This window comes from Lissotriton vulgaris, chromosome 7 (assembly GCF_964263255.1).
Source record: "Lissotriton vulgaris chromosome 7, aLisVul1.2, whole genome shotgun sequence".
Taxonomy (NCBI): Eukaryota; Metazoa; Chordata; class Amphibia; order Caudata; family Salamandridae; genus Lissotriton; species Lissotriton vulgaris.
The window spans coordinates 1144161838-1144187704 of NC_141695.1; the positions used below are offsets into that span (position 1 = coordinate 1144161838).

Genomic DNA, 25867 nt, shown 5'->3' on the forward strand with positions numbered 1-25867 from the left:
TCCATCTTTTTTTGTAATTTGCGTTTCCTTTCCAAGTTATTAAGACTTTTTCAGAGAAATGCTTCGCTTCACTCCCTAGCTTCTCAACAAGAAGGGTTCAGTCGATAGTTTTGTGAAGTGCAAACCACACCCAGAACCTAACATATACCTAGTCAGTAAACGTGCAATAGATTTCACCTCTGCAATATTCAACCGCCTTGTCTGTATAGCCTCCTTCAGTTTATTTATTTATTTTATTTTATGTGATTTAATATAGAGCGAACATTACCCACAGGTGTCAGGGCGCTTTACAAAAGAACCCGTTGCGTTACATAAGGACTTTGGATTACATGAGTTACAATAAAAGATACAAACAGAAAAAATTCAAATGTACAAGTTGTAGAGTAACTTAAAGAAGAGATACAAACGGATAAACCCTAAAATCCCATAGGAATGGTAGTAAGTACAAAGGTCTACTACATATACTAGTGATTAGAGTTCTATATATACACAATTAGTCAATTCACTCAGGATTACATTTTAACAGTAATAATTACACCTGAGCAATCTAATGGGCAGGGGAAGGAAGAGGGGGGAGAACAGGAAGAAAGGGAAAGAAAGGCAGATAAGGACAGGAAAGTGACAGTGAATCATAACGGGCGAGGGACCAGAGGTATGAACAATATCGACTACGAGAAGTAGGTCCGTGGCACAGGAGAGATGATAGAAAGGTCGCCCGGCTGGACAGAGGAAGAGGTCAAAGATCATGAAGATGGCAGATCAGGGACAGGGAAGTCAAAGAAGAAAGTCACAAAATGGCGGGGAGCAGAAGAGTCCACGTTAGAAAGTCAAGGGAGCAAATTCCCAAAACACCACCAGCAAATTTCGCGGAGGTTAACTAGAGGGGGCAAAGAGCCAGGAGGGAGGAGGGCAGTCGGTTTCAAAGTCATAGCCATACTGTCCTTGAGCAAAAGTTCAAGGCACCGGGGCAGCAGTGACCGATCCGGTGTCTATAGGTCAAGGATGCAGGTTACAGGCGCCAAAGCGGGAGTCCATAGAGCGGGAGGCAGCAAAGTTTAACCGCATCACTGTGGCGGCTTTTCCCGCTGTGTGAGTCATTTTTAAAAATACCGCGTTACATGACGAGCTCAGCTCGTCATCAGCATACGAGCGCCGTAGCTGATGACGAGCTGAGCTAGTCATCTGCATCGAAGGGGTTAAGAACCGGAGGGGGCGCCTCTCTGGCACGGTCGAGGAATGATGGGCTCAGATAGCCACGAAGAGCGGTGCCGAGACTCCATACCTCGGCTATGTCCCCAAAGTGGCCCAGATGTCTTGCGAGGAGGCGAAGTTTACCCTCAGGCCTTTCCGAATTGGCATATCATTGGGTACATTCTGTCGTGTTAGGTCTCAGAAGTCACTTCCCAGAGGACAGTCTCTCCCCTCATTGGGAAAAATAGAGGGCAAGATGGACCAAAGTACTAATAAACCTAAATTCTCCTGTGCGGGTGAAAAGCGGAGCAGGGAGCAAAGCACATTGAACAAGTGTAAAGGGGGATAAAAAGGAGCCCATACCCACCGGAAGTAGAAATATAAAAAAATTACCATAAAGAGACAAGTCAGTGCTTCAATTGCAGACGATTTTAATGTAGGTATTGAGATAACGGAGCTGTTGTTTAAAGCTCATTCTGTAAGATTGGGGAGAGGGGCCTAGGATTAAATGTTGGATGCTGATACTTTGGTGGCGTTACCGTATCCCGTTTATTATAAACATCGGATGCAGCTACTACATTTCACACAGATTTGTTGGACATTTTATAATATTCAGTAACTTATTGGGCTATAGCATCACTATTTACTTTTTTGTAACAGAATTTTCCCGATGACTGCCACTAACCCCCTTTAAATAGTTACCCCTAAAATCGAACGTGTTTGAACGAAAGGCATTATATAAAAGGAATCTTTGAGTTTTGACCTTCAGACACGGCCAGATAGCCTGATACAAGGTGTTTAAGAAGATGCCCCACTGTGACTGCATAACAGCCAGAGCCCATTCTGGTTCAGCACTGTTGGTTCACTGAAGACGCGCTTTAAACAAGGTGGTGGTGCAAAACTCATCAACTTCGCCCACAACAGCTCAATTTGGGTGCATGTATATGTTTTGTCTCTAAAATACCCCCCTTTGTAAATGTAAACATGCTTATTTCCAAATATCTCACAGCTCTCACTTGATACTATTGTGCAAAAGCGCCTGCAGAAGGGGTATGAGTCACTGGGAGATTGCCTCATTTCCCCAGAAACTCATATCATTATTATCAAGTGAAGGAACAGGTTTTAGAGCCCACGTCTCTTTGTTCCACGGTCATAACTTAAACACTACACACGCCTCACTTCCCTTTGATCCATCAAGATCAATATTGTACCGTTGCCATACATTACTCACTATATACATTTCCACACCTGGATTCCCAATCCAGCCTTCAAAATTCCCCTGGCACAGTCAACAAAGAAAGCGGATTTCTCTTGTGTGGTTAAATTCCAAGCGGTCCCAGGTGGCAGCGGCAAACCCTCACGTGAATATTGGGACATTCTACGCTACAGAAAGTTTCCCTGGTGTTAGCGGGGCTCACAATTTGCGCACTACAGTTCCTTGCAAACACTGGTTCGTCTAGTACTCTATGGGCCCATACCACTTTCCAGCAATCACTGACACCAAAGTCTGCTGGTCATGTCTCCGAGAGAAAACTTGAGTTTCTTGCCTTTGATTGTGTTGTGTGTGAGTCCATCACGTTGCAATAGGATAAGGGGATTGGTTGATTTACACCAACGCTGTAAGGCGTGCAGTCCCATCCCTTTAATGGTGCCCAACAAACCACTATCATAGAGCGAGGGAACCACTGTGGAACAGTGCCAGCAGAAGGCACCTGGCATTCCTGCTTTGGCCAACGGCCCGTACTTCCTCAGTCAGCACTTTTTGGTTTCAATCGTGGGAAAAGAGTGTGGTTTCAATGGAAGCCACAAAGCACGTCTAGACCCAACGCGCTTCGCACAGCTAACAAATTTCAACACTGAGGAGGAAAAATGGAATCACAATGTACACCACAAATGCAACCCAACGAAAATTAAATGAACCTAAGTCTAGTAACATTCTTTGGTGGAAGGGACGAAGTAAAATCCTACTGACAAGATCACATGTACAACATTATGTTTAAAAAATATCAAGACACATATTAAGAGCTGCGCCATACAGTTGTTAGTATTTGAAAGATACAAAGGTAACGGCAGCAGGTAAGGGGTTCCTCAGCATTTATCATGCCCAGAAAATGGAAGACACTACTTTAGCTAGAGTACAACAAAATGCACTCCAAGAAAAGAGATACTCCGCTGGGGCTCAGGTTGCTGTGAGTCACTCCAGGTGTCGAGAATAAAGCACACCAGGGCCATCTATTGACACATTTCCACCTCCATGGGTTGCAGGTGTGAGAACAAACCCAGAACAGGCATGCAAGTGTCCTGCGGAGGTCAAAGAATCTTAAAGTAGCAACAAGCATTGGCGAAGCCAATAGATCTCGCCTATGAAAGCTATTGGCAATGTTTGGTAGCCATGCTGTACAGCAGCGTCGATATTTTGCACTGTGGTTAAAACTAATTTTAAAAAGTGCTATTATGCATCCAGAGCTAATGCGCTTAAAAAAAAAGTGCCTCAGCGATGGTTGCATTATAGTCCTATAAAAAAAAAATCAGCCATGCTGCTGTACAGCAGTGCTACAAATCATTGCCAAAATCAGAAATGCCCATGATGCTGTACAGCATAAACAAAAGGCAATGGCACAACCAACAGCCACAAAGGTGAGACCTTTTACCTTTGCCAAAGCTTGTTACATCTTGGCACAACACACCTGTAATTCTAAGCAAATCAGTTCATCTGCTCAAACGTGAGAAAGAAAAACATTTGAGAAAAAAATCCTATCACATAAAGAAAGCAATAACGCACATGTCCATGTCTTAGGTAAAATACATTTAGTAGCAGATATCATCTGTTACACTAAAAGCAGATAACATATACAGTCAAAATAAACATCCATTTCAAAGGAGAATAGGGCTTCTTTGAAGTGTGTGTGGCATAGTAAAACATAGCTACATATGGCAAGAGGTTCAACATGGATGACTGATTGGCAAAGCAAATAGGTCTCGCCTATGCACAAGCTTTTGGCTTTGCGAGTGTGTTTTAGCCATGTTGTACAACAGCATGGCTGCTGTTCAGAATAGCTAAACGTTAGTGGTGTGGAGTGTTGTGCAGTGGAATGGCGTAGAGTGAAGTAGAGTGTTGAAGAGTGGATTTCCAGGGAGGATTGTGTATTTTAGTTGCATAGAGTGGAGTGGTATAGAATGGCGTAGAGTGGAGTGGCATAGAGTAGAGAGGACTGGTGTACTGGCGTAGAGAGTTGCAGTGTATTGTGGCGTAGAGTGGGGTTGTGTAGAGTGCTGCAGAGATTTCAGTGGCGCACAATGCAGCATTGTAGAATGCAGTGGCATAGATTACAGTGATGCATAATAGAGTGCAGTGGTGTAGAGTGCAGAGGCATAGAGGGGAGTGGGGGAGTGGGGCAGAGGGGAGTGGGGGATACGGGGCAGAGGGATACGGGGCAGAGGGGAGTGGTGAAGAGTAGAGGGCACAGAGTACAATGGCATAAAGTGGTGTGGAGTAGAATATGGTGTCGTGAGTGCAGTGGCGTAGACTGGAGCGCTGTAAATTAGAGCGCCATAGAGTTTAGTGGCACAGAATGCAGTGTTGCAGAACAGAGTGTCAGAGTGCAGTGGTATGGAGTGGCATCAAGTGCATTGGTTAAGAGTGCAGTGGCATAGAGTGGTGTTGAGTAGAGTGGCGCAGAGTACAGGGCTGTAGAGTGCAGTGACATAGATTAGTGTGCACTACTGGTGTACAGTGCATCAATGTAGAGCGTTACAGAGTATAATGACGTAGAGTGCAGTCTTATTGAGTGAAGCGACATCAAATTCAACAGTGTACAATGCAGCATTGTAGAATGCAGTGGTGTAGATTAGAGTGGTGCATAGTGGAGTGCAGTAGTTCAGAGTGAAGTGGTACAGAGTGCAGTGCCATACAGCTGAGTGATGCCGAACGATGAATCTTCTCAAGCCCCCCTGTTTAGACTTAAAATCTGAGGTGGCAAATCCTTCTCGGTACTGGGATCCAAGGCATGGAACCAACTCCCCAGCCCTTTGCAGTTCATAGAATCTGAAGCTCTTTTCAAAAAGCATTTAAAGACCTGGCTCTTCCTGGCCCTGATGCTCCCTGTCACTCCCTCATCTTGTCAGCGTCACTTTCTCTCTTACTTTCCCTCCCATCTGGGTTATCGGATTTTACATTGTAGTGCCAGGATGCTCCATTTTGAGTGGCAGTGCACTTTATATGTTTCAAATGAATTCATTAATTTACTCGTTCAGAGTGCAGTGGCGTAGATTTCAGTGGAGCAAAGTAGAGTGGTGTACAGTGCCCTGGCGTAGAGTACAATGGTGCAGAGAAGAGTGCAGTGCACCATCGTAAAGTAGAGTGCTGTAGATTAGAGTGCAATGGCATGGAGTGGCAGTGTGGTAGTATGCAGTGGAGTGGTGCACAGAAGAGCGGAGTGTTGCAGAGTGCAGTGTAGGAGACTGCAGTGGCAGAGAGTACTTTGCTGCAGAGTACAGTGTCAGAATTCAGTGGTATAGAGTGCCGTGGATAGCAACCACGTGGTATGGTGCACAGTGGAGTAGAGTGACAAAGTGTACAGTTGTGTAGAGTGCAGTGGTTTAGAGTAGAGTGGCGTAGAGTGCATTGGCACAGAGTGAAGTAGAGTGCAGTGGCATAGTGTAGATTGTTTTATAGTAGAGTGAAGTGGCATAGAGTGTAGTGGTGCTGAGTAGAGTAATGGCGTAGAGTACAGTGATTTAGAGTGCAGTGGTGCAGAGTAGAGTGGCATGCAGGGGAGTGGCGTAGCGGGCAGGAGTGTAGTGTTGAGTTTTACAAAAGTAAAGTGCATTTGTATAAAGTGTATTGACAGAGTGCGGTGTTGCAGTGGCATTGAATGGAGTTGTGCAGAGTAGGTTGGACTGGCCTAGACTTGAGTAGTGTACAGTGCAGTGGAGAAGAGTGCTGGGATGTAGAGAGGCATAGAGTGAAGTGGTGGTGTGTCCTGTGGCGAACAGTGGACTGCTAGCCTGTTGGATAGGCACACCTGTGTTTTTTTTGTGCCTCTCCATAGATTTATGTCTACATATACTACTTTCCTATTTCAAATTTGGGCAATTCTAAGAATTGGACAAAAAACCCTGGAGAGGTACAAAAGAAAACCACAGAGGTGCCTATCTCACGGGCTACCACGTCAACATGTGATGTGATGTATTACTAGAAGCATACATGGGATCTATTTCAGCCTCTTTTTCTCTTTTGGCGATAATGATAGAGTCGAGTAGTGAAGAGTGGAGTAGAGTGCAGTGCCGCAGAATGCAGTGGCGTGCTGTAAAGTATAGTGGTGCAGAGTTGAGTGCAGTGGTGTGGAGAGGTGCAGAATAGAGTGGACAACACATTTTCAATTAAAATTACCATTACATTTGCACAGACATACAGTTTGATTCAAACCTATACAGCGCACAAATGTGTCCCCTAGTGTAATGATTTATTTTTTTCATATTAAATTGTTTCCAACACACTTTAGAATTAACAAAAACATATGCTTTGTGTTTGCAATTTGGATATATACTGAAACACTTGTACAGGTCGTTTAAATGTTGTTAAGTGCTAGAATTAAAAACCTTTCCTAGCTCCAGTATCCAGCTACATTGTAGCATAAACTCTCTCTCTTTGAAGTCAGAGAAAGAAAAGTTAACACCGAGCTCCCTCAGGAGACAGAGCCTGACATTTGACCTTGGTCTTTGAAAGCACAGCAAAAGTGACAAGAACAAGATTTACAGGCCCGTTTACAGAAAGTAGAACTTGTGGAAGAATACAAGAAGGTCTGATGTGAAAAGGCATTGCTCCTTGGGAGGGCCAAACTCACCCTGGACAGTCAAAAAAAAATAAAGCCAGTCAATAGGGAGTCAGAAAATGTGAGTTACAAACAACAAAGCTAATGGTAAGCAGTAGACCGAATACATTCCCAGGGAAGTTACTGAATGTCTTTAACGGACCAGGCTGCTTACGCTCTCTAGTAGGCTTCGACCTAAGAATAAAAATAGTGTCTCAATCAAAAAGCGATCCTCAGAAGGACAATGATCAAGCTGAAGCAATCAGTACTTGGTCCATGCTCCAGCCGAAAGAAGAGGAAGTGAAGCCAGTACATGCTGGCCAATTAGAAGACACCAAATAAGAGTGGCAATGAAGTCAACAAATGGTATGCAAAGGATCGACTGCAAGACCCTTGCTGCATACAATATCCCTCGAAAGCGAGAGTGCATGCGAGAGTGCATGCGCTTTTGCAGGCAAGACCTAGAAGCAGCAAAGTTCACTGGAAGGAAAGGAACCAGCTAGAGGAGACAGTGTGAAATTTCACAAACAAAAGTAATTCACTTGACATATAGAAAGGCTATACACTGCTGCTTCTACATCAAAAAATACTTGTTGCAAAGTAATTTTGCACATAGGTAACAAGTGGCATATATGGACCTGAAATTATGTAGCCTACTCATCTTTTGGATAGGCAAGAGCATGCCTATCTTCATCAGTTCTCTAGAAGAAAGTACAGAGGAGGATTGTGCTGCACAATGTTGAATTCCCAGTGTGGGATTATGGTGGACTATCAGAAACAAAGACACATTAAGGGCACTAAGCCAAGAAGAAGAGGTAAAGGTACAGAAATGGGAGACAAAAGCCTCATTCAAATAGGCAAGTGCGATGGGCCATATCAATGCAATAATCGAACAATTTGTAAAAAAAAAAATTGGGGGGGGGGGATTAAGGCATGGAGATCAAACACAGAAATAAGATACTGGATGGGGCCGTCCTGAAGAAGAGACAGTTTTTGAGCAAACAACATCTGGCCTTAGCTGCTCTTGCATTAGAACTTTAACCCAGGATCTTCAGACCGAAGATGCACTTCGCAGGTATTAACTGATTTCAGATCGGATGCCACAGTAAGGAAACAGGACTGCAGTACATGTCTTCATTCGCACAACTAGAGGTCTGCCCAGACCCAAGATGCTCACACAGTTTGGATCAACCACCGCCTACCATACAGTGAAAGAGCCCCTATCTGGCGGAAGAGACCATGACAACTAGGCCCCTAGAGCCCAGAGTGAAGTATTTATATTAGTAAAGACCTATAAGAAATACAATCAGCAAAATCAACCTGCCAGTACCAACAAAAACAAACAAAATGGTCAAAAACGCACACAAGGCAATTTATTTCCCATTGTATTTTCAGCGATGGGTTAACATACTGGATTGTTACAAAAAATGGGTAGAAAAGATTAACACTTTGGCTCCCCTAGAACATGGGGCTTGAGTTCAAAGAAAACCCATTTCTACAAGGTAGACAGTGGACGAGGGGGGACCACAGGCATTTCAGTTTCTAACCCAGGCTCTTAGCTGAGCAGCCAATCCCCTTTAATGCAACTGAATAGGAAATCCGGAAGGCTATAATCAAGTTCAAGAAAATGTGATCAAAGAAACAAAATGTGATTAAAGAAACCCAAAGTAGAGAAGTGAAACTGCGGTTTGAATAAGAACCCCAACTCCGCGTTTAATCCTTTTCAAGGCAAATTACTGACCTCATGAGAGAAGAGAAGGAAAAAGTGCAAATCTGATGTCCTTCCAGCGGTCTCGAAAACCAAAATGACCACAGCACATCAACAGGCATTCTCCTGTCAAAGTTATGGAATAAACAACCAGAAAACCTCAGATCCAAACAAGTTACTTGGCATTCTATGAGAGTGTATGTGAGCATCAGCTGTCCTGATGCAGGCACATGCATTTGACACTGAAGCCGAAACTGGTCATGCGCGTTCTTACCTGGCCATCCCGAAGCTGGACCGGAGTATATGCGATTGTGAGTGGGTATTTAATGGCTGAACCTCTTGATATGAAACAACACTTGGAGAGTAAAGACACCAGGGCATATGAGGCTGTTCCTGGCATGTGTGTTCTTTTCCCTTAGTCTATGTGGCATCAGCCCAGTTGATACATGTAGCCAACTAAAATAGCGGTTTGTTGTAGTATATTTTTGTTATTTAATTACAGTTGCATAAAGGCTTAGATTGACTATTGTTCAGGCAACATAGAGCTGCATGAAAGATTGCAGCACTGCTTGGCAGGAATGGGGGGAAATTGTGTAGTGTCAGAGTTAGCAAGATTTCTGCTGAAAAGAGGTTACTGGAAGCACACACTGTAAAAAAGCCATTGTGGTGGGATACTCGACATTGCGCAAAGGCAACCCAGCCGTGCCACAAGTGAGATTTTACATGTGGTAAAATGTTCTAGTAAAAAAAATGAATGCAAGCCCAACCATCCATAGGTTAGCCACACAAACTGTAATTCTGCGTCAATTACACAGCGTGCACGTGTCAGCTTCACACAATGTTGCATTTGCTACTTGTTTTATTTGTCGCTAAGATTTCCAGCAAAACACGGTGCTATTTTGTTGCTCTGACTTTAGCATGAAAACGTATGGGTGTTCGTTTGTGCGGTCCCTTCACTGTTACATTCCTTTGCATAAATTGCCACGCGCTCAGCAATCCACCACGCAAAGGGATGTTGATGCAGCCCTCACAAACTTTCCGCTCAAATTTTTTTTTGTATTTAAAAGTTGATGAGCGCTGCCGTTCAAGTCAGTTTGCGCTGAAAACCCCCACGTGATGATGCACTCTTACCCACGTAAAAAGTAAATATGGGCCGAAGAGTTATTTTTTAAATTTGTAGTTTCTTTTTATTTAGCAACAGCAATTGTAACATTTTGAAAGGAAACCTCAGAGATATCACTTTGAAATGTCGCCCCCTGTTGAGTCAGAGGGCAGGTATAGTCACCTCCTGTGATGTCGTCCAGTCGGTTTCAAAGCACATAGTCACATCAGGGCCACATGAACCCCCGCCCCACATGCCCAAACCCGCGAATAACACAAAGACACAAGTATTAGGTTTGGGTAAAAATTGCTGCAGGTTTATTACATACAACATATGTAATGACGGTGGGTTAGCTTACGGGCGATCCTAAGGCAGGCCGCATTCTCGCCACCTGCCCGCCTGTTGAGCCAAACAACACAGTGGCGAACCACCCAACTGTTGTACAATTACCATAATTATAATGACACGCCCATTACGGGGCGTGACTAGGCAAACCCCCGGTTGCGCAGGCCCACAACCGCCCGAAGGACTACTGGGGCGCCGACACGGATTCCTGCACCTCCCATGAGGTTACAGGTTAGGCTCTGAGGTTATGCTCTGGCACCCCTATGTGCCCGCTGACGTCCAGCGTTTGCACCTCTCTTCTTCCGGATCGCCCAGTAACTCCGCCTGCAACGAAAAAGAAACATATTAAAAGCTCCCCCCGGAGCCCCCTCAAGCCGACACTCTGGGTTAGAGGAAGGGCGGGAAAAGAGTGTCCCAACATGGAACTGCGACGTCCGGGGCGGCAAAGAGGCCTCCCCAACAGGGCAGGGGTCTGAAGTACTCCAGACGGCTCCTCCCCACCGCCCCGGACGTGCATCACTACCAGTCTCCACCAACCAGGGGAGACTGCCTCAGGAGAGGAACTACCGCGTCATGCGGGGGCGGGACAGCCCTCCGTGACTAGGAGCCCGCCCTCCTGATGGCCACTGCGTGGCCTCGGGCAGGCGCACAGCATCACTCCTAACGACATCAGTAGTTTTGGTGCTGCAGTTATGGCAGTCTAGAGTGAAAGAGACAGATTACAGAAGTCTACTTTTGGGGAGGCTGTCTGAGGAAGAGACTATCGCTTAGAGCGAGGCTGCCATTCCAGAGGCATAAAGAAAAGACCGGTCAAGGGCGAAACTAGCAGTCTGGATGCAACTCACTCAAAGGCGGGAGGAGGAGAATGGACATCCTTTACGAAAGGCCGCTTAAAGCGAGACAGACAAATCCGGAAGTGACAGAGACTTAAAGTGCGACACAATGCGCAGAAGTAAGTGCCGAGGATGAGACAGTCTAGCGGTCAGCCAGTCTGTGGTTAAGCTCACAGAGAGACTGGCAGTCTGAGGTGAGGTGAGACAGCATGACTGCTCGCGCAGAATTCGGACATCAAGCGCCCTTTGTGCTCGAAGTACAAATCCAGATGTGCGCCTGCTCAGATACAAGCCGCTCTCACGTTCACATCAAAGAAAGTGGTCAATCCCCTGGGGGCTTCCAACGCCCCTCTGCTCATTAAAACGGAGCTCCTATACAGGAGTCATCACAGCACGAATGAACTCTGGCACTGGAATGATAAGAGTCAGAACGGCCCTGGTCAAGGGTACTGGTTTATCGGCCTCGTAAGGATAAAAGGCTGAAGGAACCCAGACAAGCTTCAAAGCTATGATCTGCATATTACTCAAAGAACTCCACACAGCCACTGAACCCAATATCTGGTGAGGCGTCCCTCCTCTACCAGGACTTTAGCTGCAGTCATCTTGTTCCTAGCTATGTGTGCAGTCGCGGAAATGCCTCTGGGCAGTCTGATCCTAGAGTGGGAAGTGAGCTAAAGAACGATGATGGATTTAACCCAGATCTGTGACTGGGGGTGAGTGTCTGAAAAGTTTCAGTGCTACGTGCATTATCTCCTTGTGTTTGCTTTGTTCGCCCTAAGTTGGCAGGGTACGCCCAGACGTGGATCCCTTGTTTACTTTGCCACTGGATTCAAGCGAGCCTGGCTGATGAGGGCTGTTAGCCTGAAACCGGTCCTCGGTAGCTTGTTTCTGGTCCAGGGAAGACATGGCTTGGCATTTCGGGCTGGACTGTTCCCATGAGACACAGGGTCAAGACTGATTTGCAAATGGCTGGGTCCGAACTGGGGTGGTGAAGTGAGCTAAAGAACGATGGTGGATTCAACCGAGATCTGTGACAGCGGGTGAGTGTTTGAAAAGTTTCAGCACTCCTTCCATCATCTCCTTGTGTTTACTTTGTTCACCCTAGACCCTGGCGTCATGTAAAATAGTATAGAATGCCCACCTAATAGTTCTACGTCAGTACCCTTTGTCTTTTCTGCACATACTTTGTTCTTCAGTTGTATGGCTCAAAAGGGGTCCACACAACGGTTGTGGTTGCTCATTGTACACTGGTATAACTGCTCGAGTCTGGTTGATACACCTTAATACAGAACTGTGGTTGGGGCCGAGGGGGCAGTAACCTTACCTCCCACACCCTGTAGAGTCTTGGTTTCCCACAACAGGGGGGACACGGAGCCACCCTTTTCAAAGCCTCTTTAAGTTTGTGAATTTGCCTCTGGGACACACTTATAATGTGATACAACAGGCACGTGCCTCGAGGCAGAACACCCACCCACATCCCAAAAGCACCAATCCCACTGCCACCCGCTGCGCAGAGAATAGTGTTGTGATAAAGCAGCGCAAGCGTGTGCTTTCTCCAAAGCAGCCCTAACAGTGAATACTGATTGGTTATAAAATTGCTTCCTAGCAATACAGTCGCATAGAGGAGCTGTTTTGGGTCAGAAAGTGATATTTCCAGCCCCAATTTGTCATCTCGGATGGTCTTAACTCCATGGTGCTGGCAGCTCATCAGAAAGGAATTTAAAAAGGCGCACCTTATATTGCTGGAAGGGTGCACCTACTAACGTGTTCGGGCAAGTGCAACTCTTTATATGTAATACAAGAAAAAAAAGGGTGGCAGCCTGCCTTCCTCTCTCTGACCTATGCCTGACCTCCTAATCAGTCCCCAGCCCACTGTGCTCTCTTAAGAACATGGTCTGCTCGTCATCAGTTAAAGTAAAAGGGCCTGGAAGCCTCCTTTTGGGTACCCTGGTATTCAAGGGTGTATTTCCGTATCCGGTAAAAGCTGCAACCATCAAGTGTGTCATTTCCTGGGAACTACGTTAATATACCCAGCCTGAATTTCACACCTCGAAATGATGAATAACGTGGTAATATTGCACATTTTCTCTGATCCGAGCTGGAAAATTCTGGATCTTGCAATGTTGCCTCGTAAAAATTGCGTGGTATTGTAATTGTATTTATCCAGCACTTACTACACCTGCTCAACCTGAAAGAGGGCAAAAGTCTTGTCCTTGCGTGCGAAGTAGGCACGGATATAAGGAGGATAAACACTACAGTCATCGCATATATGAACTCCAAAATATATACACTTGTGTTTCTCTTGCAAGGTCAGCGCTCTGTAAAATACAGATCTAACAAAACCACTGACTATACGGCTAAACGTAAAGTATAAGGTCGTTGTAGCGACACAGCACGGAGAAGTAGATGATCAAGAAGAAAATATGAGGTTGAAAAAAAAAAAAGGCCGAAACATTAGCAAGCTAAGAGTGCGTTCAACACTATTTCCTGCCAAAACATAGGGATAACTATGAATCTCTATACAATACATCTCCATAAAAAGCACAAGACACTGTTGGACACCAAATACAATCTTAGAAGTTGGAGGAAGGAAACGTGTTGACCTGCTACATCCCGTACTGATAATGTTTATTTCTTTCTGTATAAGGTCTAACACCTCTCTACTCCATCGTTAAATGAAAATATAAGTTCTGCTAAAAGTCTAACATTGCCATAGAAAATGGAGGTCAATCACATGTACGTTGTTAACACTGAAGTCAGGGCACATAATCAATGTGACCAGCTGACACAAAACCCACTCTGGTCCCAGCTTTTCTCAGGCGTCTACAGTGCCAATAAAGAAGTAACTTAACACTGATTTGTGACTATTAGTTCACAATATTGACTACTTGCTCTCTGAACTGAACAGCACACCTATCCTTTGCGGCTTCCACATTGGTTCTTCTTTTCCAACATCTCCATTACAATAGGCGTCTTCCCTGCCTCGAGTTTGCTATTGTCTTACTTTCATTGAATAAACCAGTGATACTCAAAGTGTGGACCAAGGGCCGCATGCGGCCCTCCTGAACTTTACATGCGGCCGGTCTCCTAGTGAACAGCAGTCCTGGGATGCTGTTTACTGAACTCAGCACCAGACTTAAAAAGATGTCAAATAAAAAGGGTAAGCATTTCTTTAAAGGTCAATTGAAGTTAAAGAAAGGAAGTAACTAGGGTACCCTGCACCACTTAACGTTAGGGACACCTTCATATTTAAAGACATCTAGCAGCAAATCTGTAAACACGATAGTCTCTTCAAAATTCAAAAAGTGTATTTCATTAACTAGCAGAACCGTTTCACCTTAGTACATCAGATTACATCAGTACATTGTGAAGTATTTTTTTTAAGTGATAGTTTTCAAACATGAATTTAGAAACATGCATGCTTCAACCAGACAACAAACGCCAATAGTGAAGTCAGTTCTGTGTTTACTTTGGGGGGCTTGGGTTGCTATAAGGCAGAAACATCATTATACATTTTTATAATATTTATAAAATTATTATACGTGTATTTCGAGGTCATCATATGTGATCATGAAGGAAAAGGAGGCAAAATTAAATACAGCAATTGCGTAGGCACATCACAAAATTTGATCAAGATTGGGATTCATCCAAGTTTTCTGGTTTCTCATTGTGCAACTCTGTCACCAGATGTACATGTTTTGCACCCCTACACCCTCCTTACAGCCCATTCGAAACCACCTTGCTGTCGTCAATGTGGTCCTTAATCACATAACAGACCAGCCTTTTTGGTTCCTGGGAAAATCTTTGCGTGTACCCATGAAATAAACCAAGCTCGTTTTTTTTGTCAACCACAACATGTGAATGTATTATTTCGCACAAAAAGTAAGACTAATTTTAAATTCACAAATGTGTCCTTTTTCCCTGCCAATAACATACTATTGTCCATCTTCTGTCCAGCTTTCAGTCACAATACAGAGACTAAACGTCCTTAGGCATCCAACTTATTTTGCCAGGTACATGATCACTGTTTTTCCTTCCAATTTGACACCACTTGATTTGTCAGAAGTGTTTGACACACCATACTTTTTCTTCTGTTTCTAACTCCCTTCAGTATTGTCATCTTGGATCCAACACCACAGTTCAGATTGCCTCAGCTTTTACTTATTTATCTCATGAAGTACCACATGGTTCTCCTCTCTTGTGCCACCATTATTCTTCCTTTGGTCTTTATCTTTAATAGCAGTCATTTCATGTTGTTGTTTTCATACACATATTTATGATAATATTCTGATATTTCCCTTTTCGGTCTTGAATAGGTTTTCTCCACTAGTGTCTGTAGGAATGTCTTACATCTGTTGAGGAATGGATAGGTGATCTCTCCTCATGACCCTCTTGTAAACCTAGTATTTGTAAAGCGCAAACTAATCACCCCTATGGGTCTCGTCGGGGATATTAAGTGAGCTATTGCCCAGAGTCACATGGTGGTGAGCTGAGCAGCCGCCAGTGCCAGGAATCGAACTGGGAGCCCTGCGCTCCAGAGTTAGCTGCCCGGGCCACTGCACCACACCTCGCCCTCTCGTGCGTTACTTTCATCTATATCCTTCACTCCTCTTCATCAAATACAAGTTGGTGGACTTTTTAGACCATAAAGTACTCATTGAGGACCTAGATTCCTGTGTGAATACTGACCTTGTCAGGTTAAATTGTTCTTTGAACATATAAAATGTATTCCACAGAATTTTATGCTGCCCACATTTTTTATATAAATAAAGCAAATGATACGGAGTATAATTTAATCGAGATTATAATACTTGTTTAAACTATTTCCCATCTCAATTTATGAGCCCCAGATTATGACACTAGCAATTTTAAGGGTCGAGCCTGTGAGAGGATGCACTAGCACGTGTCTCGCTTGTGAGATACTCTTGTATCCAAAAAGGGCTTAGAGCCCACCCATTGCTTGCCCATTTGTTGGCTTGCACAACACTCTTCATTACAGCCTCGTAATTAGTCACTGCAGGCCTAACATCCTTTCTGTTCTTCTCTGTGGAGTAGGGACCAAGCACTGATTGATTCAACTTAATTAGTGCCTGTCCGCTGCTCCCGACGTGACTGAGGTACTTAATTTACTCTTTTTAACTTACAGTCCCCTGCAAACAGAAAGTGCGTGACTGGCCAAAACGTGCCCACCAGGACAAACAAAATTGCAAAGTTTTATTTCCTATAGTTAACCTTCTTTTATTTTGCCATGTCTTCTTTTTCTCAGTTTGAACTCATGTTTTCTTTTGATTTTGATCCTGGCGCTGTTCTCAAAAGATGCTTATTATCTTATTGTAAAGTGACATTGTTTCTTTCTTATGTGTAATTTCTGAAATGAATCTTTAACACATACTCTTGCAGTACACCCTTGCCCATCTCCCTTCAAAGAGCCCCATTCGACTCCACGCCAAACCACCCCACATCAATCTGCCCCACTCAATCCAATCAACCTCAGACCAATCCAATCCAAACACCTCACCCCAATCCAATGCACCTCAATCATCCAAACCTACCCCAATCCTTCCAACCCACCCCACTCCAATCTGCTTCACTCTAATTTGCCCCACTCCGACCCAAAACATCCCGCCCCCTACTCCGACCCAAAACAACCCGCCCACTACTACGACCCAAAACAACCCGGCCCCTACTCCGACCCAAAACAACCCGGCCCCTACTCCGACCCAAAACAACCTGCCCCCACTCCAACCCAAAACACCCCCCATCCAATCTGCTCCAAGTCAATCCAAAACATCCCTGTTAGAAACGGGACCCTGGCTGGCCAAGACTCGCGTCAAGGTCAGTCAGGGATCACCATTCCTAAGGTCAGGGCAAGGGAGTCACACGCCAAGGTAACCCCTGCTCACCCTCTAGGTAACGTGGCGCGAGCAGTCAAGGCTAAACTTGGGGGGGGAGGAGCCAAGATGGCGACCGGAGCGGACGTGTAGGCTCTCGGCTCCGCCGGCCCTTGAGTCCCGTACCGGAATCCTGCTCAATATCCTGAGGTGAATCAACGGCGGGACGTGCGGGAAGATGTGCTGACTTCGCCAGCGTTCCTCCGAGTCCTCCGCCCGCCCGGTGACCGAAGATATCTGAAAATTGCCTCGCAGCCCTGGACCCCCGCTCACATCGCTGCGCGCCGCCGGACCTCGCGGGCTCCGTGACGGCCGGGCTGCTCGCTTGGGGGCCGGAGTTTGGGAAGTGCTGCCTTTGCCCGGGACACAGACTGACCTGCACAGGCTGCCAGGGTCTTGTCGCGCATTGAAATTGTAGCGCGAGTGCGGGGCGGAGACGTGTTGTGTGCGAGACTCCTTTGTTTGGCGCTGACGGAGTATTGTTTGGACCCCATCGCTGCTCTTGCCTGGCATCGGCGAGCCCCCCCCCCCCTCCGCCCTGCCTAATCAACTAAGTCGATGCGGCTCACTGCTAGAACCGCTGGCCGAGGGTTGACCTTGGAGGCACCAAGGGATTGAACTGAAAATCGGTCGTGCCTCGCAACCCCCCCCCCCCCCCCAGCTCTAGCACTGGATCGTAGGCAAGATGGCGATGCCTGCTTACTTGCAACGTGGGGAGGATTGCCCACCCTCGCCTTGGAACTGCGATCTCACGTCCAAGCTGGGGGCCAGATCACATTCATCCTCCTATGATTTGGAGCCAAAGGGACCGCAGCCTGCGTGGACTTATGGAGATGTTTTAGCTGCTCTGGGTGCACTACGATCAGCGATGGAACATGACTATTGTACACTGGGTGAGAAGCTTGATGCATGTGTGCTCGATCTGGGGCGGGAGCGGAGGGTCTGTTCCCGACAATGTTTGGATTTGCACTTGCAGCTGACTGACTGGGATACAATGTCTCCGAGTGCTCATAGCGAAATTAGTACTGTTATTGCCGGTACTTGTAGCGACTCACGGCCACCCATCAGTCCTGTTGGTGCTACTTTGTTTCCCTCTCGTTCCGAGACTGAATCTCTGCCTCATTCAACATCGCCACTGTTTTGGGCACTGGAAGCATGGTCTCTCGCCCCCTCGCTTGCTCTTTCTTTGGGGATTTCGCTCTCCCTGTTGTGGAACTTTTGCCATCTGGATGTATCGGAGGGACTTTTAATCGAGGACAATGAACTTCTTGGAGGCTGGCGACGTCCATTTTGTGCTCATGTACCTCCCCCTCTCTCATTGCGGCCATTTTGTTTCTTTGTCTCAGAAGGTATTGGCTTTCCATGGAGGGTGGGCATGGGGGGACATCCAAGATCGGGCCAGGGCTAGGCGGTTTCTTTAGTGGAATTGACACACCGGCGGGCGGGGACTAGGTTGGGACTGATTTCTGTCTGATTTGTCTGCACATTTAGAAGTGACTCTCCCCGTTTGCCATATTGTTTGCTATTTCTATCGTGCTGATGATATTTGGGGTGGAGGATGTTTATGGGGCCGGTGGTGACCGGGAGTATGTGTAACTGGCCCTCCTCACGGCCTCTTTCTCTTTTATGGGAGTTATAGACTAGAATACTCTTTTCTTACTCTCTATATTTCAGATGTTATAATTATTCCTTTTTCTTTTCTCTTCTTTCTTCCTTGTCCTATATTTCGGGTTTATTGGGCGACAGACACACTGCTGGGGGGGGGGTAGGCCGTAGCCTCTGCATGCGTGTAGGGTGGGGGGTTGGGGGATGGGATTTTAGTTTCTTGATTTCAGTTTCTATGGTGCCTTGATTTTTTTCTTTGTTTTGTTTCTCCCTCTTTATTCTATCTTGGGTCCGTGTCTGATACAGGTAAGGGGTGGGTGGCGGTGGACACTGGTATGATGTTAGATGTGTAACTCCTGTTGTACAAATTTTGCGCTGCCATGCTGCCTGGAGGGACTTGACTAGTGGGTAATTTGATTGCGTGGTAAACTTGTTGTTACTATCACTTCATGCTTGCACGGACTCCACTTTCTTAGCCTATTGTTTATGTAAAAGACCAAAATGTCGAACTTCAATAGCTGCAACAAAAACGTAAAACAAACCTTCATTGTTCCTGGGACACGGTATCACGATGCTCTACAGTGTAACTTTTAAATGCTTGCTTATCGTACTGATGTGTTACTGTGTCACCGTATTGCTTGCTTTGGTGCTTCAAACGTATTCGTGGCCGGCCTGTTGGTTGTGGGCCCGTATTTGTTCTTTTACTAATGCACAATAAAGGTTTACAAAAAATTTAAAAAAAAAAAAAAAAAAAAAGGCTAAACTTGGAGGCGGTATGAGTTAAGTATTTGCGCACGCACCCCAGCAACAACACCCAAGGCCCACCACAAAGAAAGACTCCATACAAGGTTATATGAAAAAATAGCCTTTGTATTCTAATAAAAACACATTAGATAACACACGCAAACTTTACAATGTGCCAGGGGCACGGGCAGAATTTACAAGGGGAATTATGTACAGGACAGGGCCACATGGACCACTGTCAGAGGTAGGCACTTGTTAGAAAATAGTACTGGTAGGTATACACTTAGGACATAAACATTGAATGATTAGCACCAAAATTGTAAATGCAACACACATCCAGTAATCACTGGGACAGAGTAAAGACCTCCTACGCAACCCTAAAACACTGTAGGAAAATACGCAGGTAACTAGGACCCTAGCATCAGGACCTAAGGAAGGAATACCAACACCTAAGCAATTCACTCTTAGCAAAGGGAAGGAAACCTAAACATAAAATGGGACATCAACAATCCTCTATGCAGGGCACACCTAACAAAGGGGATAAACATAAAGTGGGACGTCAACAATCCTCTATGCAGGGCACACCTAACAAAGGGGATAAACATAAAGTGGGACATCAACAATTGCACATGAGATAATAAACACAGAGGTGCAGATTAGAACATTTTGCGCAAGAATCACATACAAAGAAATCACAATGCGCGGGGTGCACATAGCACAACACTCAAAAGGTCCCTCAGGCCAACTGGCCTCGAAAGGGGCGGAATGCCCCGAGTCTCAGTGTCAGGGGGGTCTGCGCAGGCAGCACAGAACACAAAGCCTAAACGTGGCAACTGTCCACTAAGTGCTGGACAGTTGTTGAACAGGACTGGGCAACGTTGGAGCCAGGAGGGCTCAAGAACAAAGTGGGGAGACACAGCGTGGGAGCCTCGGGGCTACAACCAACTAGCTGCCTGTGTCCCCCTAGAGCCTCTCAGGGCTCGCTGAACAAATGTGGCACCGTAGAGCTCAGCGCTCTAAATCAATGAGATGCCCCCTCGAGCCTCGGGGCTCGTAAATACAGTTAGGGCAATGAGCCTCGCTGGGGCTCGAAAACGGGAACAACTACCATTGCCCTCAAGAGCCTCTTGGGCTCAACTAACAAAACATGCCCGGGATCGTCGGAGCGGCCCTCTGCCAACTGGGGCCGCTCATAAGCACAAGGAACCTGCCCTCACTGAGCGCACTGGGGGGCGAGATCGCGCTACGGGGGGAGGGGCGGACACCGACAATGTGTCCTGACGCCCCTCTCCTCTTGCAGGCACTCACCGGGTCTGGCGGCTGGAGGCGTCTCCTCGGCTGGTCGGCGCGGGGCTCTCCTTCACTTGGGGAGCCTCGAGGACGGGGCCGGCTGATTCCTTCGCCTCCCGCCTGGCCTCGTCTCGCTGCACGCCGCCTGACTTCCGCTGGGGCCGCCAATGGCAGCGCGGCCCTGGGGGTCAGGAGGCGGGACTTCCGGGTCGCACTAGGCAGCGGCCCGGCAACAGGTTTCAAGGCTCCTGGGCTGCGGCGGTGATCACGGGGCAATGCCGGGTGGGCACCGGCTCGTAAATACTACAAACAGCACAGGCAATGCCGGGTGGGCACCGGCTTTAAATTAAAAGATAAAGCGAGGTGGGCACTCGCTCGCCAAAAATCGGCAAATCGGCTCTGATGCCGGGTGGGCACCGGCAAGGTCAATAAAGCGCTCCCAAGCGCTCTGGGAGCAAAGGAGAAGCGCGCTCAGCGCTTCAAGGAAATACAAGCGCGCCTAGCGCTATAAATCAAAGTCAGAGCGCCTCCAGGCACAGCAAAGCTCCAGCAGGGTCTGGAGGCAGGCAGAGGGGCAAGGCAGGGCCAGAGCCAGCACACTGGGTCTCCAGGCAGGGAGACAGCCAAGTGGCGGTCCTCTTGGCCCCAGCAGCAGCAACAGCCCCCTCTGGCAAGGATCCTGGAAGAAAACCAAAGAACAAATTGTATGGGGACACAGCCCCTTCTTATACAGCAAAATCCCTTTGTCTCATGGGTGCAGGGTGGGGGAAAACCAGTCGCAGCTGGTTTTGAAGTACTCTGTTTACCTCAACCACCCTCTCTATTCACTGGCAGGGCTAGGGACATCAGCCGCACTACAGGGGGTGGAGCCAGCATTGTGTGGGGAAAGTCCAGGCCCATTAGGGACCAGGTGCACTCCTCCCAAGCCATCAAGCATGCTAATCTCACACTCACCACCAGGCAGACCCATCCAGCCTTCCTGGAGCCAGGCTCACCAGCCACCTCCAGCCAATCACACTGCAGGCATATTTTACAGTAATATGCCAAGTCCTAGAAATGGCATTTCTACACATGACACACACATACCACCTACACCATTGCGAAGCATTCATTCTCACGAACTAGCACATACCAAATTCGAGCATGCACTCCCCACACATCAGGAACTTCTAGGGGCACAGACATTCCCCATGCATCCCTATGGGAGAGCAGGCCAGCCTAACTACATGCACGCACTTTACTCTGGGACACAGAGAAAAAGTGCGCACAGACCAGAGAATCATCCACACATATCACAGATTAAAAGCAAAAAGATTAGGGGTGAACCTGCCTTAAGGGCCAAGTCCAACAATCCCCAAATCCAATCTGACCTGCACCACTCCAATCCGCTCCACTCCAATCCAATCCACACTGCACCGCTCGAATCCACGCCCCACCACTCCAATCCGCGCCCCACCGCTCCAATCCGCGCCCCACCGCTCCAATCCGCGCCCCACCGCTCCAATCCGCGCCCCACCGCTCCAATCCGCGCCCCACCGCTCCAATCCTCGCCCCACCGCTCCAATCCTCGCCCCACCGCTCCAATCCGCACCACTCCAATCCAATCCGCACCACTCCAATCCAATCCGCACCACTCCAATCCAATCCGCACCACTCCAATCCAATCCGCACCACTCCAATCCAATCCGCACCACTCCAATCCAATCCGCACCACTCCAATCCAATCCGCACCACTCCAATCCAATCCGCACCACTCCAATCCAATCCAATCCGCACCACTCCAATCCAATCCGCACCACTCCAATCCAATCCGCACCACTCCAATCCAATCCGCACCACTCCAATCCAATCCGCACCACTCCAATCCAATCCGCACCACCCCAATCCAATCCGCACCACCCCAATCCAATCCGCACCACCCCAATACACCTCTCTGCAATGCAATCCACCCCAATGAAATCCAATCTACTTCACTTCGATCCACCCCACCACATGCCAATCCAGTACCCCTACTCCTATCCACCACAATCTAATCCAGTCCACCCAACTGCAGTCCAAAATACCCCACTCTATCCCAACTCAATACAACCCACCCCAGTTCATTCCACCTCACTCAATCTAATCCATCCAGCCCACTGCACTCCAATCCATCCCACCACATTCCAATACACTAATTCACCCCACTCCAATCCACCCAAATCCAATTCACCTCACCCCATTTCAATCCACTCCATCCAGTCCACCCACTCCCATCTATCCCACTAAATCCAAACCACTCTACCCCAATCCAATCCACCCACCCCACTACCTCAATCTACTCCAACCCACTTCACCCTATTCCACAGTACTCCATGTCACTCTCTGCCACTCAGCTCTGCTCCCCATAAGGATATTAATCTTGTCCTGTGTGTCAATACTGAGTTATTATGGCAGGCAGTTAGGCAATCACATCTTATGTGAAACCCAGAGGGCGCCCAGTATTTTTCCAGAGGTATTCAGTCATTTTGTGTTGATTTTCACGGGTAATGTGTTTTTCTTATACACACTATAGTGTACACTTTCCGCCACCTACCATTTCAATACTGGTGTTATCCTTAAGAATGTTTTTAAATCACCCTTCAAACGTCCATAATCCAGTGCTTAATTTGAGCTGATGGTTTCCAGTGCGCGGCACCGGCACTTAATTGTCAAGTGCTTGTGACAGTCTGCCACAAGGTGGCGATGCTTGGCTAATTTGGAGATGACCACAACAACAGGTAATTTTTAAGTCAATACACATTAAAATGACAATTACCTGCTGCCCAAGCCATTCTTACGGCTTTCGAAGCCTGGCATATCCGAGCTGTCACACTTGTAGGAGTGTGATGGTTAGCTGTTGTGTTGTTACGATCACGGGCAACATGGCAGGGGCAATGTGTGGTGCAAGCTGCAGTGGTCTCCTGACGAGAGTCCTGGAACTATTTTATTTTTAGGGTGTGTTACAAATTAAGCACTGCCTTAATCTCAAACGCCTAAATACACCGCATGGATGGTACACGAACAGGGTGAATAAAATCTATGATTGTTGAGCAGGTCTGAGGGATGCCCGTCTTGATTGTCGTGAGCTCATTTAAAGTGGCACGCGCCCATACAGACTGCCAGTCTAGCTATTGTTTAAAACGACTGCAACTAAAAGCGAGGTTTTCTTGGTTTATAAATGGTAAAACCGCAGATTCCTCATTTGTACAAGTTTCAGAGTAAAGTCGCTCAAATTAGATGCTGGTGGAAAAACGTTGTTTTCTACCGGACAATGCAGGGGATGTTGTGCGCTGCGCGCTTTGGACCACTGTCCCTGTTTAACGGGTCTGTGTAAATACATTTTGTCCACGTGTCAGTTTGGGCTGTGGTAGAGGAAGGCTGCGTGCTGATGTCGGCTCTTTCTGCAGCCCCCGTAAGCCCGCCCTCTTCCCTGCCCCTCTTTCCTTCCATCACTGCAGAACTGGCATTGGGTGCATGCTAAGAGTGGTCATTCTTTCACGTTATTGAGTCTCAAAATGGCATCTTTAGAAAAGTATAGCGGCCTTGGACATCTAAGCACGTGGCAAATGTGGAGGCACGCACACTGCAGTCACGAACGTGCACCCAAAGGGATAGCCGCTGAATGACAGGAGGTTACAGTCTAACGCACCGGAAACGCTGGCAGACTCATGCCAACCTGAGTGACGTAGCGTGACTTACGCTTACCCTCTATACAAACCCCCCACGACGCCCGCCACCCAAGTTGATGCACAGAATAGAACCACATTGTCTGTCTGCCCCTCTTGCTGCGTGAGACAAGAATCCCCAAGCGAGGACTGATTGCCCTTCACATACATGCACAAAGATCTGTTGTGTGCATACTCCCCACCCCTCCCCCGAAGCTTGGAGCTGCCCCGACAGTTCGGATGTCTGCAACATCCCTTCCCACGTTGCATCTGATCTGTGTGCTGGAAGAAATCTGCCCCCACCAACCAGCCTGCGACCACTCGCCCCAAGCCAGATTCAGGCACTTCTGACTCTAGTACCCGAACAAATCCCCGTCCACTCCACGTTAATCTGTATCCAGGCTATAGAGCCCCTCCATCTCCCTTCAAGGACCCCCATATCACACTGTGGATACCTACCCCTAAAATACTACAGGTTAATCATATGTTCATATTTGATCAGTGAAGCCTTTCAGCCTCCTTCAACAGTTGTGACGAGCATCCCCTTCACTCACTCCGCATCTGGAAATAGCCCCTCCCTTTTACCCCTACCACACCCCTCATCTGGAAATAGCCCCTCCCTTTGATGTGTGACCAGCAGTTCACTAGTTGATCTGTGTGCAGAAGAGCACTCCGCCCCAAAATCACACGCGCACACAATGGCACGGGTGTGATTAATAAGAGCCACTCTTGATCACAGAGCAGGCCAAGATACACCAATCACAGACACGCACCGTAAACAGTTCATCTGTGTACAGATTCATTCTGTTACCCCTCACACCCGTGCCCGACCCCCGCCGTGGGATGTACTCACATAGTGCTTGTTGGGGAAGCGCCTCTTCTGCACGTCCAGCACCTGCACGTCCGCGACGCTCCTCCGGGGCATGGCTCAGCCTGCCCCCTCCTCAGGGTGAACTCTCCCGGATGAGAGAACGGGGTTGGATCCAGCGCTGAGTGCAGAGGTCAGGGGTCGGAGCGAGGGCGCTAATGGACCAGGGAGGAGAGGGAGGCCCGGGTGAGCGGCTGCTATGGGCCCTGGGTAGTCTGGGCTCTCAGTCTGGGATGTCTGCTCCAGGGCTCCCTTTCTTTTCTTCCTTCCTTCCTTCCTTCCCTCCCAGAGCTCCGGGCTGGCTCAGCAGCGGCTCCAGCGGCCCCGCCCGTCCAGACCCACCCACACCCTATCCGAGCTCTCCAGGGGCGGCCCTTCCTAGCAGTCCCATCCCAGAGATCCGGCCCCTTAAAGCAGCACGGCAGCGCAATAGCCACAGGGCTGGGGTTCTTTCTGTTGTTATTCAACGCACCTCTCCAAAACACTGAAGAGATGACGCGCTGTGCGAGCGCTGCCAAGGAGCACGTGCTTTGCCTTCTATGCTCGCTTGGTACCAAATTACACTAACTGTCACCCCATTCTTGTATTTTTTGTAGCTTAACCTGCAATCTTAAAAACACAACTTTGTGTCTCAGAATGCAGCTTAAAATCACCTAAAGACCCAGGACCAGCTGCATGTGTCACTCATGGCCTGGGGCCTCTTAGTGAGCTGTGCGCTGCTCTAGGTGCAGTGCCTTGAAACCCTAAAGGGTGATTAGCCGCGCTCTATAAGAACTCTGATTGATTGATTGATT

At 47.5% G+C, this 25867-nt stretch overlaps 1 protein-coding gene across 3 annotated transcripts in view; it reads right to left on the reverse strand.

Annotated features, from left to right (window-relative positions):
• Positions 1-25419, reverse strand: part of SH3PXD2B (SH3 and PX domains 2B) — a 342591-nt gene extending 317172 nt beyond the window's left edge. For 2 of the 3 annotated variants that reach the window (XM_086931583.1, XM_086931585.1), the window contains exon 1: positions 25059-25359. In XM_086931583.1, coding sequence (XP_086787709.1) covers positions 25059-25130 — 72 coding nt within the window. In that variant the 5' untranslated portion in view covers positions 25131-25359. Of the gene's footprint in view, positions 1-25058 lie in introns of all 3 variants that reach the window. The other variant, XM_086931584.1, reaches the window with a different exon arrangement.
• Positions 25420-25867: the final 448 nt, after the last annotated feature.